This window comes from Cetorhinus maximus, chromosome 14 (genome assembly GCF_964194155.1).
Source record: "Cetorhinus maximus chromosome 14, sCetMax3.hap1.1, whole genome shotgun sequence".
Lineage (NCBI taxonomy): Eukaryota > Metazoa > Chordata > Chondrichthyes > Lamniformes > Cetorhinidae > Cetorhinus > Cetorhinus maximus.
In genome coordinates this window covers 115568224-115584168 of record NC_135892.1, presented here as the reverse complement: position 1 = coordinate 115584168, position 15945 = coordinate 115568224, and the positions used below count along the sequence as shown (strand labels likewise).

The following is a 15945-nucleotide window of genomic DNA, read 5'->3' as shown; positions in this document are numbered from 1 at the left end:
GAATCTACAGTGCAAATATATGTAAACAGGTATGATATGATTGTGATTACGGAGACATGGATGCAGGGTGACCAAGGCTGGGAACTGAATATCCAAGGGTACTCGATGTTTAGGAAGGACAGGCAAAAAGGAAAAGAAGGTTGCATGGCGTCGTTAGTTAAGGATGATATCAGTCCAATAGTGAGGGAGGATATTGGCTCAGAAAATCTAGATGTAGAATCAGTCTGGGTGGAGCTAAAAAGCAACAAAGGGCAGAAAACATTAGTGGGAGTTATCTATAGGCCTCCAAACAGTAATGATAAGGTAGGGGATGGCATTAAACCAAGTAATCATGGGTGACTTTAACCTAAATATGGACTGGGCAAGTCAAATTAGCAATAATAATGTGGTGAGTAAATTCCTGGAGAGTGTATGAGATGGTTTTTTTAGACCAGCACGTTGAGGAAACAACTAGGGAACAGGCTATTCCAGATTTGGTGTTGTGCAATGAGAAGGGTTTAATTAATAATCTTCTTGTGTGGGGCTATTTAAGGGACAGTGACCATAACATAATAGAATTCTTCGTTAGGATGGAGAGTGAAGCTGTCTGATCTGAAACTAGGGTCCTAAATCTTAACAAAGGAAACTATAAAGATATGAGGCGTGAGTTGGCTAAGATAGATTGGGAAACTTCAGTAAAAGGTATGACGGTGTATAGGCAATGGCGAATATTTAAAGAATTAATGTATGCATTTCAACAGTTATACATTCCTTTCTGGTGCAAAAATACAACAGGAAAAACAGCCCAACCATGGCTAACAAAAGAAATTAAGGATAGGATTAGATTCAAAGAGGAGTCATATAAAGTTGCTAGAAAAAGTAGCAAGCCTGAGGATTGGCAGCAGTTTAGAATTCAACAAAGGAGGACTAAGAGATTGGTTAAGAGTGGAAAATAGAGCATGACAATAAACTTGCAAGGAACATAAACGCAGACTGTAAAAGCTTCTATAAATATGTAAAAGGAAAAGATGAATGAAGACAAATGTAGGTCCCTCACAGTCTGAAACAGGAGTTTTTTTAATAGAAAACAAGGAAATGGCAGAGCAATTAACAACTACTTTAGTTCTGCCTTCATGGAGGAAGACACAAATAACTTCCTAGCAACGTTAGGGAACCAAGAGTCTAGTGAGTAGGAGGAATTGAAGGAAATTTGTGTCAATAAAACAATAGTGCTGGAGAAATTAAAGGAACTGAAAGCCAATAAATCTCTAGGGCCTGATAATCTACATCCCAGGGTAGCAAAGGAGGTGGCTGTGGAAATAGTGGATGTGTTGGTTGTCATCTTCCAAAATTCTGTAGACCCTGGCACATTCCCGGCAGATTGGAGGGTGGCAAATGTAACCCCACTGTTTAAAAAAGGAGGGAGGGAGGGAGGAAACAGGGAATTACAGACCGGTTAGCCTAACGTCAGTAGTAGGGAAAATGCAAGAGTCCATTATAAAGGATGTGATAACAGGACACTTAGAAAATATCAACGGGATTAGACAAAGTCAACATGGGTTTATGAAAGGGAAATCATGTTTGACAAACCTACTGGAGTTCTTTCAGGGCGTAACTAGCAGAATAGATCAGGGAGATCAATGGATGTGGTGTATTTGGATTTTCAAGAAGCTTTGGATAAAGTCCCACATAAGAGGTTAGTGTGTAAAATTAAAGCAGATGGGATTGGGGGTAATACATTGGCACGGATTGAGAATTGGTTAGCAGACAGGAAACAGAGAGTGGAATAAATGGGTCTTTGTTGGATTGGCAGGTGGTGACTAGTGGGGTAGCACAAGGACCTGTGCTTGGGTCCCAGCTATTCACAATATATATCAATGATTTGGATGAGGGAACCAAACATAATGATTCCAAGTTTGCTGACGACAATGTGAGCAATGAGGAGGGTGTTAAGAGGCTTCAAGACGATTTAGATAGGTTGAGTAAGTGGGCAAATACATGGCAAATGCAGCTTAATGTGGATAAGTGTGAAGTTATCCACTTTGGTAGGAAAAACAGAATGGCAGAGTATTATTTAAATGGTGATAGATTGGGAAATGTTGATGTACAAAGAGACCTGGATGTCCTTGTACACCAATCACTGAAAGCAAGCATGCAGGTACAGCCAGCAGTTAAGAAGGCAAATGGTATGTTGGCCTTCATTGTGAGAGGACTTGAGTACAGGAGCAAGGATGTCTTACTGCAGCTGTACAGGGTCTTGGTGAGACCACACCTGGAGCAGTGTGTGCAGTTTTGGTCTCCTTACCTAAGAAAGGATATAGTTGCCATGGAGGGAGTGCAGAGAAGGTTCAGCAGACCTGGGATGGCAGGATTGTCGTATGAGGAGAGATTGGGTCAATTAGTAATCACTGCAGTTTAGAAGAATGAGAGGGGATCTCATTGAAACATATAAAATTCTGACAGGGGTGGACTAGATGCAGGGATGATATTTCCTTTGGCTGCGGGGGCCTAGAACAAGGGGTCACAGTCTCAGGATATGGGGTAGGCCATTTAGGACTGAGATGAGGAGAAACTTCTTCACACAGAGGGTGGTGACCCTATGGGATTCTCTACCACAGAGGCTGTGGAGGCCAAGTCACTGAATACATTTAAGAAGGAAATAGATAGATTCCTAGACTCTAAAGGTGTCAAGGGGTATGCGGAGAGGGCAGAAGTATGGCGTTGAGATACAGGATCAGCTATGGTCAGATTGAATGGCGGAGCAGGCCCCAGGGGCTGAATGACCTACTCCTGCTCCTAGTTTCTATGATTCTATGTGTGCCACAGGGATCAGTGCTGGGGCCTTAACTTTTTACAATTTATACCAATGACTTGGATGAAGGGACAGATGGTATGGTTGCTAAACTAAATTTGCTGATGGCACAAAGGTAGGAAAAAGGGTCATGTTGAAGCTTTTCATCTTGCACTCATCAGGACATTTTGTAATAAGGGCAGAACAACAATTTATACTGTATGTGAAGAGAGTGCTAATTGGTTGGCAAGTAGACTCTGATTAGTAGAGAAGTTGCAATGGAGAATGCACCAGTGATGGTGACTGACAGTTAACTGCTAAGTATTGTTTGAAATTTAAACCAGGCAACTTGACCCTGATTGGTCAAGGCATTGCCCGGAAGAATAAATTAGCAAATGGCTGTCCATTATTTTGTTTAGCTGAAACAGGTGCAATGTGTGTACATGTTCTTTCTGTCTGCAAAGAACAGGGCCCCGTGTATTAATGTATGCAGCTTCCGGTACACGCAAATGCGCCACACTGTGAGTCTGACTGACAATCTTAAATTGATTGTCAGCGTAATTCTTAGCACGTTGAGGATTATTTAGCAAATGTTGTCCAATCACAGAATCATATCTAATGTTGGACACTGTTTTGTGGTTTGCAAGCATGAGCTGGTTTGGTAGGGTCTGTACCCTGCCCATTGTGAACAGCAGCTGGGGCATTGTCTTTGGTACGATCCACCAGTCTTTGGGACATACGGCCTACATCCTAGCCTCACGCTGACACTGAGATTCACATACCACAATATTCATTTGTGTGATAGGCAGAAGGTCTTTATGGCTTGAAGGCAGCAAACACCACTCGTGTTGCTACTGCATAGTAACAGCGTGAAACAGCTAGCTTCACCTGTTGCTCAAAGTTTTGAGGTACCTTGTCCTTCCAGGGTAATCTGAGGTAGGCTGGGCATTTCTCAGGGCTGAAAATGATGGCCTTAGGCCTGTTCATGAGTTTGTGTGATATACAGGGTGAAATGACCTGATCAGGGGGCAGCCATTATTCCTCAGGATGCCTTTGATGCCCCTGTTTCAGCATCAAGCTTGTATGGTGAACAAATGGCTCGGGCCCTATTTACAAGTTTGCAAATGAGACCAATCTTATAGCGTGTGGAACTGTAAGAATCCCAACACGTATATTGACCAGTGAAAGAACACCACCCCCCCGGCAGTTTTCTCAACTAGTACATCAAGCAAGAGGAGTTCATTTAACTGCTCCATTTCAAAGGTGAATTTCAAACAATGCTTGGCAGTTAACTGTCAGTCACCATCACTGGTGCATTCTCCATGACAATGCCTGTACCAGTCAGTATCCACTTGCCAGCCATTCAGCATTATCTTCACATGCATTTTAAATGTTGTTATCTTGCCCCTTATACTGGTGTTTTTGCAAAGTGCCCTGATGACTGCAAGGTGCAAAAAGCTTTGACATGTCTCTGTTTTCAGCAACATTTAGGTTCTGTATTACCAAATGAATATAGGTAGGAAAATAAGTTGTTAGTAGGACATAAGGAGGCTACAAAGTGACATAGATAGGTTAAGTGAATGGGCAAAGAGCTGGCAAATGGAGTATAATGTGGGAAAATGTGAAATTGTCCATTTTGGCAGAAGAATGAAAGAGAAGCATATTATCTAAATGGTGAGAGATTGCAGAGCTCTGAGATTCAGAGGGATCTGGGTGTCCTAGTGCATGAATTACAGAAGGCTGGTCTGCAGGTACAGCAGGTAATTAGGGAAGCTAATAGAATGTTATCGTTTATTGTGAGGGGAATTGATTACAAAAGTAGGGAAGTTATACTTCAGTTGTACAGGGCACTGGTGAGACCAGAACTGTAGTACTGTGTACAGTACTGGTCTCCTTATTTAAGGAAAGATGTAAATGTGTTAGAAGCAGTTCAGAGGAGGTTTACTTTGCTAATTGCAGGAATGGGAGGGTTGTCTTATGAGGAAATGTTGGACAGGTTAGGCTTGTATCGACTGGAATTTGGAAACACGAGAGGCGACTTGATCGAAACCTTTACGATCCTGAGGGGTCTTGACAGGGTGGATGTGGAGAGGATGTTTCCTCTTGTGGGATAATCTAGAACTAGGGGTCACTGTTTAAAAATAAGGGCTCGCCCAGTTAAGACAGAGAAGAGGAGAAGTTTTTACTCTGAGGGTTGTGAGTCTTTGGAACTCTCTTCCTCAAAAGGCGGTGGAAGCAGAGTCTTTGAATATTTTTAAGGCAGAGCTAGATAGATTCTCGATAAACAAGGGGGTGAAAGGTTATTGGGGGTAGGCTGGAGGTTACAATCAGATCAACCATGATATTATGAATGGTGGAGCAGACTTGATGGGCAAGTGGCCTACTCCTGCTCCTAGTTCACATGTTTGTATGTAGGTTATCCACTTTGGTAGGAAAAACAGGAATACAGTGTATTTCTTAAATGGTGAGAGCCTGGGAAGTGTTGGACTTCAAAGAGACTTGGGTGTCCTTGTTCATGAGTCATTGAAAGCTAACATGCAGGTGCAGCAAGCAGTTAAGGAGGCAGATGGTATGTTGGCCTTTAGAACAAGAGGATTTGAGTATAAGAATAAAGTTGCCTTACTGCAATTGTATAAAGCCTTGGTGAGACCGGGAATATTTTGTACAGTTTTGGTCTCCTTACCTAAGGAAAGATATACTTGCCATAGAGGGAGGGCAATGAATGTTCATCAAACTAATTCCTGGGGTGGAGGGATTGTCCTGTGCGGAAAGATTAAATAGACTGGACCTTTATTCCCTGGAGTTTAGAAGAATGAGAGGCGATCTCATTCAAACATACAAAATTCTTACAGGGCTCCGACAGGATAGATGTAGGAAGGATGTTTCCTCTAGCTGGGGCGGGGGGTCTAGAGCCAGGGGATGTTGTTTCAGAATAAGAGGCAGACCAATTAGGACTGAGATGAGGAGGAATTTCTTCACTCAGAGGGTGGTGAATCTTTGGAAATCTCTGTCCCAGAGGGGTGTGGAGGCTCAGTCATTGAATATATTCAAGACGGAGATCGACAGATTTCTACATATTAAAATCATCAAGGGATATGGGGATAGTGCAGGAAAGTAGTGTTGAAGTAGATCAGCCATGATCTTATTGAATTGCCTACTTCTGCTCCTATTTCTTATGGTCTTATAACTGGGTCTCTGGGCACCTGGGGAAACACTCATCTCCTGGACCTGGGGGCAGTGAGAATTGGTGATATTTTTGTCAAAGTTTCTAATTATGTTATTATTTCTCGTTTTCTGCTTTCAGTGCCTATTATGATTGGCAAAGGGGAATCACCTTCGTGCTGATGTTCATGTTTGTTGTGACAGTCTTTTACCAAGGACGACAGGTAACCCTACTAAACTCATGACAGCTCTCAGCATTCACTGTGTCTGTGGGCCCACTGGGTTGTCGACGGGGGTGGGGTGGTGCGGGCACTGTGACTGCTCTTCCCAGGGAGCACATTTCCTGCAGGTCTTAGAAACCCAGGCATCCAGTAATGCTGCCAGTGTTCACACTTACTGGGGGGAAGGGGGGCTATAGTATCATTGAGTATATTGAAGGCTGAGGTAGATTTTTAGCTTCTCAAGGGATTGGGGATATGGGGAGATGGTGGGAAAGTGGAGATAGAAGATCAGCCATGAATATACTGAAAAGCGAGCAGGCTCAAGGAGTTGAATGATCTGCTCCTGCTCTCATTTCTTAAGTTCTTATATTGTGATCAATATTTCCTGAATGTTCTCCCATTAAAACATGATCCACTTGCCCCACTTCATTCTCCAGAACTAGATCCAGCACTGCTTCCTTCTTTGTTGGACTGGAAACATACTGATCAAGAAAGTTCTCTTGTAGACATGTGGGGAACTCCTGCTGCTCATTTCCCAGTTTAGGGTATTGAAATCTTCCATGACCACCATTCCAAAGCTTTTGCAGCTGGTGACTTTCTAATTTTCAGTTTTGTTCTTCTGAAGCTCTTTCTCCTCTGTGGCCAACAGATCGAGGCAACAGCTCGCCTGGACTTTCTGTGGAGACTGATGGCTAGAAAGGAAATGGATGAGATGGCAGAGTTACGGAAACACAACGAGGCCCTGCTGAACAACATGCTGCCAAGTCACATCGCACGGCATTTCCTCGACAAAGACCCGGAAGATGATGTATGACAATACCCCCAGTGTAAACTCAGCAGCAAGTATTAGCCAAACCTCTAAACCCCTGATAAACCCAGCTCACTCCCACACTCCTAGGGCAGGTAGGGCATGGATTTAGATACAGAGTAAAGCTCCCTCTACACTGTCCCCATCAAACACTCCCAGGACAGGTACAGCACGGGGTTAGATACAGAGTAAAGCTCCCTTTACACTGTCCCCATCAAACACTCCCAGGACAGGTACAGCATGGGGTTAGATACAGAGTAAAGCTCCCTCTACACTGTCCCCATCAAACACTCCCAGGACAGGAACAGAACGGGGTTAGATACAGAGTAAAGCTCCCTCTACACTGTCCCCATCAAACACTCCCAGGACAGGTACAGCACGGGGTTAGATACAGAGTAAAGCTCCCTCTACACTGTCCCCATCAAACACTCCCAGGACAGGTACAGCACGGGGTTAGATACAGAGTAAAGCTCCCTTTACACTGTCCCCATCAAACACTCCAGGACAGGTACAGCACGGGGTTAGATACAGAGTAAAGCTCCCTTTACACTGTCCCCATCAAACACTCCCAGGACAGGTACAGCACGGGGTTAGATACAGAGTAAAGCTCCCTCTACACTGTCCCCATCAAACACTCCAAGGACAGGTACAGCACGGGGTTAGATACAGAGTAAAGCTCCCTTTACACTGTCCCCATCAAACACTCCCAGGACAGGTACAGCACGGGGTTAGATACAGAGTAAGGCTCCCTTTACACTGTCCCCATCAAACACTACCAGGGCAGGTACAGCACGGAGTTAGATACAGAGTAAAGCCTTTTTAAAGATCAGTTCAATTTAATCCATTGCCCATTTTTTCAGCATAACTCTGTGAATGTTTCCTTGTGAGGATTCAAAATTGGCTTAGTTGTAGGAGGCAGAGGGTGATGACAGAAGGATGCTTTAGTGACTGGAAGTCAGTGTCCAGTGGCGTACCACAGGGACCTGTGCTGGGTCCCCTATTATTTGTCATTTATATAAATGACATAGATGACTATGTAGGGGGTAGGATTAGTAAGTTTGTGGATGGCACAAAGATTGGCTGGGTGGTTAACAGTGAGGTTGAGTGTCTTGGGCTACAGGAAGATATAGACGGGATGGTCAAATGGGCAGATGAGTGGCAGATGGAATTTAACCCTGAAAAGTGTGAGGTGATACACTTTGGAAGGAGTAATTTGACAAGGAAGTATTCAATGAACAGCACGGCACTAGGAAGTTCTGAGGAACAAAGGGACCTTTGCGTGTGTGTCCATAGATCTCTGAAGGCGGAGGGGCATGTTAGTGGGGTAGTGAAAAAGGCATGTGGGACACTTGCCTTTATCATTCGAGACATAGATTACAAAAGTAGGGAGATCATGTCGAAGTTGTATAGAACCTTGGTGAGGCCACAGCTGGAGTACTGTGTGCAGTTCTGGTCACCACATTATAGGAAGGATGTGATTGCACTGGAGGGGGTGCAGAGGAGATTCACCAGGATGTTGCCTGGGATGAAACATTTAAGTTACGAAGAGAGGTTGGATAGACTTGGGTTGTGTTAGTTGGAGCAGAGAAGACTGAGGGGCGACCTGATCGAGGGGTACAAGATTTTGAGGGGTGGATAGGGAGCAGCTGTTCCCCTTAGTTGAAGGGTCAGTCACGAGGGGACATAAGTTCAAGGTGAGGGGCAGGAGGTTTAGTGGGGATGTGAGGAAAAACTTTTTTACCCAGAGGGTGGTGACGGTCTGGTATGCGCTGCCTGGGAGGGTGGTGGAGGTGGGTTGCCTCACGTCCTTTAAAAAGTACCTGGATGAGCACTTGGCACATCATAACATTCAAGGCTATGGGCCAAGTGCTGGTAAATGGGATTAGGTAGGTAGGTCAGGTGTTTCTCACATGGTGCAATCTCGATGGGCCAAAGGGAGTCTTCTGCACTGTGATTCTGTGATTCAGGTATATGTCCAATCCCCTTTTGAAAGCTGCTGTGAATTTTCTTCCAGCATACATTCAGGCAACATACTCCAGAGCATAATAAGTCATTGTGTCAAAGATATTTCTTCATCTCACCCCTGATTGTTTTGCAATTACCTCAGGTTAATGACCCTTCTGCAACCGGAAACAGTTTCTCCTCATTAAATGTATAAAAACTGTTCAAAAGTTTTGAAAATCTCAACTAATCTCTGTTCGAAGGAGAACAATCCTCGTTTGTCTAGTCTCTTGACATTACTCTCATCCCTCATCCTTGGATCCATTCTAATAGATCTCCCCTGCACCCTCTCCAAGGCTTTGCCAACCTTCCTAAAGTCTGATACCCAGAACTGAACACAGGAACCCAGCTGTGGCCTCACTGGTGTTGCATAAGGGTTTTGCAAAACTTCCTTGCTTGTGTACTCTGGTGATAAAGACAAGGATCTCATATTTTATTGCAGTGGTACAGAATGAGTACCTTCCATCTGACTTCACTAAAGAAGAGGATGCTGTCACTCTAACAATAAAAAAGGATTAACTGGAGAAATTGGATATGATAAAACTAGATAGGGCTGAATTTTATGTGGGGGGCATACTACTCCTGTGCGTACTCCTGGGCATACCCCTGGAAGAATGTTGTCCTCATGTAGGATTTGTGTACATACACTCCCAGGTCCCTTTGTAAAGTGAATCACTTCCAAACCTTTCTGTGTTACATTTAATCTCCCAGGTGTCTGTCCATTTCATCGATCAACCCATATCCTCCTAAAGTCTGTTACTATTTGCCTCATTGTTAACTACATTTCCAAGCTTCATCTCATCTGCAAACTTTGAAATGATCCCCAGTGTATCCAAGTCCAGGTCATTAGCGTATGTCAAAAAGGGCAGTGGTCCTAATTCTGACCCCTGGGGACACCACTGTATACATCCCTCCGGTCTGAAAAACAACCATTCACCGCTGCTTTCTATACTTTAACCAATTTTATACCCTCACAGTCACTGCTGCTTCAATCACATGGGCTCCCATTTTGACAAGTCTATTCTGAGGCTCATTGTAAATGCCTTGTTAAGGTCCGTAAGCACATCATCAACTCTACTACCCTCATTAACCCTCTCGATTATTTAACAACTCAAACAAGTTGTTCAGACACCAGTTACCTTTAATAAATAATTGGTTATCCCTTATTTTTCCAATTAATTTTGTCTCTGATTATTGTCTCCAAAGGTTTCCACACCACTGCCATAAGGTTGACTTGGCTGTAATGTTTGGGTTTATCCCGCTCCCCTTTTTGAACAAAGATGTAACTTTTTTTTGATGAATTCATGGGATCTGGGCCTCACTGGCTGGGCCATCATCTATTGCCCATCCCTAATTGCCCTTGAGAAGGTGGTGGTGAGCTGCCTTCTTGAACCGCTGCAGCCCATGTGGTGTAGGTACATCCACAGTGCTGTTAGGGAGGGAGTTGCAGGATTTTGACCCAGTGACAGTGAAGGAACAGCGATATATTTCCAAGTCAGGATGGTGAGTGACTTGGAGGGCAACTTCCAGGTGGCGGTGTTCCCATCTATCTGCTGTCCTTGTCCTTCTAGATGGTCCTGGTTGTGGCTTCGTAGATGCTGTCTAAGGAGCCTTGGTGAGTCTCTGCAGTGCATCTTGTAGATGGTACACACTGCTGCTACTGTGCGTCAGTGGTGGAGGGAGTGAACATTTGCGGATGGGGTGCCAATCAAGTGGGCTGCTTTGTCCTGGATGGTGATGAGCTCCTTGAATATTTTTGGAGCTGCACTCATCTAGGCAAGTTTCGAGTATTCCATCACACCTGATTTGAGCCTTGTAGATGGTGGACAGGCTTTGGGGAGTCAGGAGGTGAGTTACTCACCACAGGATACCTAGTCTCTGACCTGCTCTTGTAGCCACAATATTTATATGGCTAGTCCAGTTCAGTTTCTGGTCAATGGTAACCCCCAGGATGTTGATAGTGGGGGATTCAGCGATGGTAATGCCATTGAATGTCAAGGAGTGATTGTTAGATTCTCTCTTATTGAAGATTGTCATTGTCTGGCACTTGTGTGGTGTGAATGTTACTTGTCAGCCCAAGCCTGGATATTGTCCCGATCTTGCTGCATTTCGACTTGGACTGCTTCAGTATCTGAGGAATTGCGAATGGTGCTGAACATTGTGCAATCATCAGTGAACATCCCCACTTCTGACCAAATGGAAGGAAGGTCATTGATGAAGCAGCTGAAGATGGTTGGGCTGAGGACACTACCCTGAGGAACTCCTGCAGTGATGTCCTGGAGCTGAGATGATTGACCGCCAACAACCACAACCATCTTCCTTTGTGCTAGGGTTGACTCCAACCAGCGGAGAGTTTTCCCCCTGATTCCCATTGACTCCAGTTTTACTCGGGCTCCTTGATGCCACACTCGGTCAAATGTGGCCTTGATGTCAAGGGCAGTCACTCTCACCTGATCTCGGGAGTTCAGCTCTTTTGTCCATGTTTGAACCAAGGCTGTAATGAGGTCAGAAGCTGAGTGGCCCCGGCGGAACCCAAACTGGGCGTCAGTGAGCAGGTTATTGCTAAGCAAGTGCTGCTTGATGCAATCCTTCAGTCCTCTGGCATCTCCCCCATGTCTAAGGAGGATTGAAAGATTGTGACTTGAGCTTTCACAGTTTGTACCCTTTTTTCACTCAATAACTAAGCAACCCATGTTTTTATAAAATGACTGGTCTAATTTGAGCATTGTTCATTTTTGAAGTAACTATGGACTAAATTTTATGGTACATTTTTGGTAGGGAGGGGGTCACGTAAAATCTGACGGGTGGCTGGCCCACCGCCTTCCCACCCACCCCTCACCCATTGCCCATAAAACATTAGGCGGACAGGCAGCGGAATCAGCAGCCTACCTGCCACTGTTTAAAAGCTAACTAACAGTCAATTGAACTTGTTAACAAGCCAACTGACCTAAATATTAAGCTGCCTACACCATAATATGGATGGTATGGGCAGTTGTGCCTTAACTGCTGATTGCTCCAGCGCTGCATTGGCCACTGTCGAACTCTCTCTGTGGTGGTGTTCACTTTGCAATAATGTGTTTTGCAGCTTCTTTGTACTTTTAAGGTACAGCCTGCCTTTAAGAGAAGCCAGCTGCCTGTAACCATGTGGTCTGCAAATAATGTTGCTGGATCGTCCCAATGACGAATGCTGCAGGCAGCTTGGAGGTGGAGGCAGCAGCGTAGGAGCTGCTTTGGCCAACATTCCAATCATGCAAATGTGGTGGGTACACCAAGTTTACTTGTTGCTTTTCTCAATCTGCATGAATGTGGGCAGGTCACGAATTGTGACATAACCTGCCTAAAAAATGGGGCTATTTATTTCTAGCCCTCTATCTTTCTGAAAGACTTTCAATGACCCTGTCTCACTCTGTTCTAACCCTGTACCCCTCTCTAAACTAATCTTGTCTACCATACCCACCTCTTGCTGTTTGGTCTCATTTACATTAACCGGCTGACCACCGATAACACTTCCAGTCCCCTCTGCCAGCTGACATTGGAAATTCCCTCTCATCAGCTTCTATACTCCTCCCTTTCTCCACCAGCTGTCATTAACCCTTGCCTCAAAACACCCAGCCTTCACCTTTCTGTCTTTGCAAACTACCACCCTATCTCCAGCTCCCCACTTCTATATAACGTTCATGTACATACTGTCATCTCCAGATCAAGGCACACATCTTTCCTTTGTCCATTCAAATGCATCCAATCAGGGCTCTGCCTCTCCTGCAATGCCAAAATATCTTGAACCAAAATCATAAATGGCATTTCCCATGTCTCCAGCTCTGTGTTTGACCCCCTCCTCATTGCCTTTGACCAGTTTATAGCCATTGACAAGTTCATCTCATCCTCCTTCTGTAACATCTCTCCATTATCCACATCAGTATGACTGCCCTTGCTCAGACTGGCTCAGACCCAACAGATAGAATCAGTCAGTTTCCAGTAACTGAGGGTCTAGAATGAGAGACCAGAGCTACAAGATTAAATGAAATAAGTTTAGAACAGAGGGAAGAGAAATGTCTTTACACAGAAGGGTAGTGAGGCTGCGGGATTCATCTCTGGGGTTAGTTGTTGAGGGGGAAACAATGTCAACATTCGAGATTAGATTGGAGAGAGGGTTGAAGGAAAAGGAGGTTGAACAGATTTGGGAACAGGACAGGTAAATGTGATTAGAACAGTTTCCCTGTGGAGAGGGTAAAGGCCGATATGGACTGGTTTCAATCATGTATCTGCTGTGTACATAATCAGATAGCCTTGAACTATTGCCTTCATTGCTGACCTTCGCACTATCACTTTGAGAGATTCCCAAAGATCATTTCCTCATCTACATGTTGTCCATTATTAACATTATTCCCAGACATTTGGCCAGCATCCAGTAATACAATGGTGACTCCATTATTTCCTTCCCCACCTAGTTGCAGCTCTCTGCCCCACCAAGCTTCATCTCCCTCCTCACCCTGTTCCACTCTTCCACTCTGCCCAACAACCAGTTTTGGATGAGCTACAATTTCCTCCAGTGATGCACTGAACATGAAAGTTGTCAGCACCAGTCGCTGACTCCATTCCTCCACATTCACTGCATTCCTCCCCTCCATTCTGCTGAATAAACCCAACGCTCTGGAATTCCCTTTCTAAACCACACTACTTGTCCACCTTCCTTTCTGTTGTAGGGTGGCCGAGTTGTACTATTAGTGATAGAGTTGATCAGCAGACACTTCTTGGGCATAAAATTAACATTTATTTACAATATATTCAGCAGCAACTATATGTGTACATTCGATTCCAACTCTATCTCTGCACTGACTGCTGAGGTAGCCCGCACTACTCTCCTATTGGTTACTACAGATCACGTGATCTTGCCTAACAAGTATTATTCTTCAAGGTACATTGCACACTAGATAAAACCATAATTACTGCATTCCTCCCCCTCTAACTCAGCTATACATATTATATTTACAAGTACACATTTTTCAAGACAGCATAATGTTTACACTGGGTAAGGAATTTACAAGTTCAGTCTTTCAGGTGGTTTCCTGGTACATGTGGAACGTCGCAGCTCCACAACTTCAGATTCTCTGTCAGGAACCTCCTTTTCTGGAGTTGTCTGAACATCAGGTGCTTCATGGGCACTCATAGTTCTGTATCCTCAGCTCTTACAGGAACATCAGACATGTCAGTCCTGGTTTGAGTATCCTCAACAGGAAACGCAGACCTGGTCATGGTCACTGGTGGAACCAAATCTTGGTGATTTGTCTCTCTCTTCCTTAAATGGTCCACATGTTTACAGACTGGCCATACACCTCAGTGTGGTAAGATGGAGGTCCAGTCACTGCACTTATTTCACCCGGTGACCACTTTTGTCCTTCCCCAAAGTTTTTCATGTATACCGGCTCTTGCACGGTAAATTTCCTCTCATGACTATGCCAATCGTGTCTAGTTTTCTGGCTTCCCTGACTCCATTCCACGTTCCCCTCTAAATTCGGCATTAATAAGCTCAATCTCATCCTGTGATGGCGTTTCAACAATAACTCCGAGGTGTGATGCATGTTGTAGTGTAGGGGTAGTCCTGTAATGAACAAGAAAGCGTGCTAGCTTGGTTGCCAAGGAATGGCCAGTTAGCTTTCTCATGCCTGCCTTGAACGCTTGAACAGCCCTTTCAGCTAGTCCGTTTGAGAAAGGGTGGTACAATGCAGTTTTCACATGAGTGATACTGTTGAGGCTGATAAACCATTGAAACTTAGCACGATATGGACTGGTTTCAATCTTGTAACTGATGTGTACATAATCAGATAGGCTTGAACTATTGCCTTCATTGCTGACCTTTGCACTATCACCTTGAGAGATTCCCAAAGATCATTTCCTCATCTACATGTTGTCCATTATTAACATTATTCCCAGACATTTGACCAGCATCCAGTAATACAATGGTGACTCCATTATTTCCTTCCCCACCCGGTTGAAGCTCTCTGCCCCATCTAGCTTCATCTCCCTCCTCACCCTATTCCACTCTTCCACTCTGCACAACAACCAGTTTTGACTGTAAATGCCGTACCGTTATCAGAAACAACTATTTCTGGTAGTCCGTGAATGGCAAAACTCTGACATAGTTTCTCAATTGTAGCGGCAGATGTTGATGACTTCACCTCACATACGTCCAACCATTTTGAATGGGCATTGGCAATGAGCAGAAATTGTTCCCAGGAAAGTTCCAACGTAGTCAATGTGTAACCGCACCCAGGGTCTACCTGGCCACTCCCATGGGTGTAATGGAGCTGTCACTGGCAACTTTTGCAGTTGCTGACATTGCACACAGTGCTTTACTAAACTCTCTATTTCGCCATCCATCCCAGGCCACCATAGATAGCTGCGTGCTATGGTCTTCGTTTGGGAAATTCCTGGATGGGCACTGTGTAGTTCAATTAAAACCTTCCCTTTGGAGGAACTATCACTCATGCTGCCCACAATAAGATACCATCCTGGCTGGTTATTTCATGTCTTCTGTTGATGTACGGTTTCATTTCATCAGATACTGGCTCCTGTGACCAACCTTGTAGCACATGTTCTTATACCTGAGATAGGACTGGGTCCCAACTTGTCCAGCCACTGATCTGTCAAGCACATACCGGCAAGGAATCTAAGAAATTTAACATTAAAACAAGTCCCTGGTGAACTGGGACATGCTCATAATTTTCTTGTAAAGACAAATGACTAAGGGCATTGGCCTTTGCGATTTGCTTGCCAGGCCTATGTATGAAAGTGTATTCATATACTGCCAGAATTAAAGCCCATCATTGTATTCTTGCTGAGGCTGTGGGTGGTATAGCCTTGTCCTCACCAAACAATCCTAGCAATGGTTTGTGGTCAGAAATGATTGTAAAATGGCAGCCGTGTACGTATTAGTGAAATTTCATGATGCCAAAGATGTGGACAGGCCTTCCTTTTCTGTCTGT

At 44.4% G+C, this 15945-nt stretch overlaps 1 protein-coding gene across 1 annotated transcript in view; it reads left to right on the top strand.

The window, feature by feature from the left end:
• The window catches only part of LOC144690014 (adenylate cyclase type 8-like), a 181805-nt gene that overhangs the window by 138943 nt on the left and 26917 nt on the right, over positions 1 to 15945 (top strand). Inside the window, exons 13-14 of the mRNA XM_078557546.1 lie at positions 6075 to 6156; positions 6803 to 6961. Coding sequence (XP_078413672.1) covers positions 6075 to 6156; positions 6803 to 6961 — 241 coding nt within the window. The remainder of the gene's footprint in view (positions 1 to 6074; positions 6157 to 6802; positions 6962 to 15945) is intronic.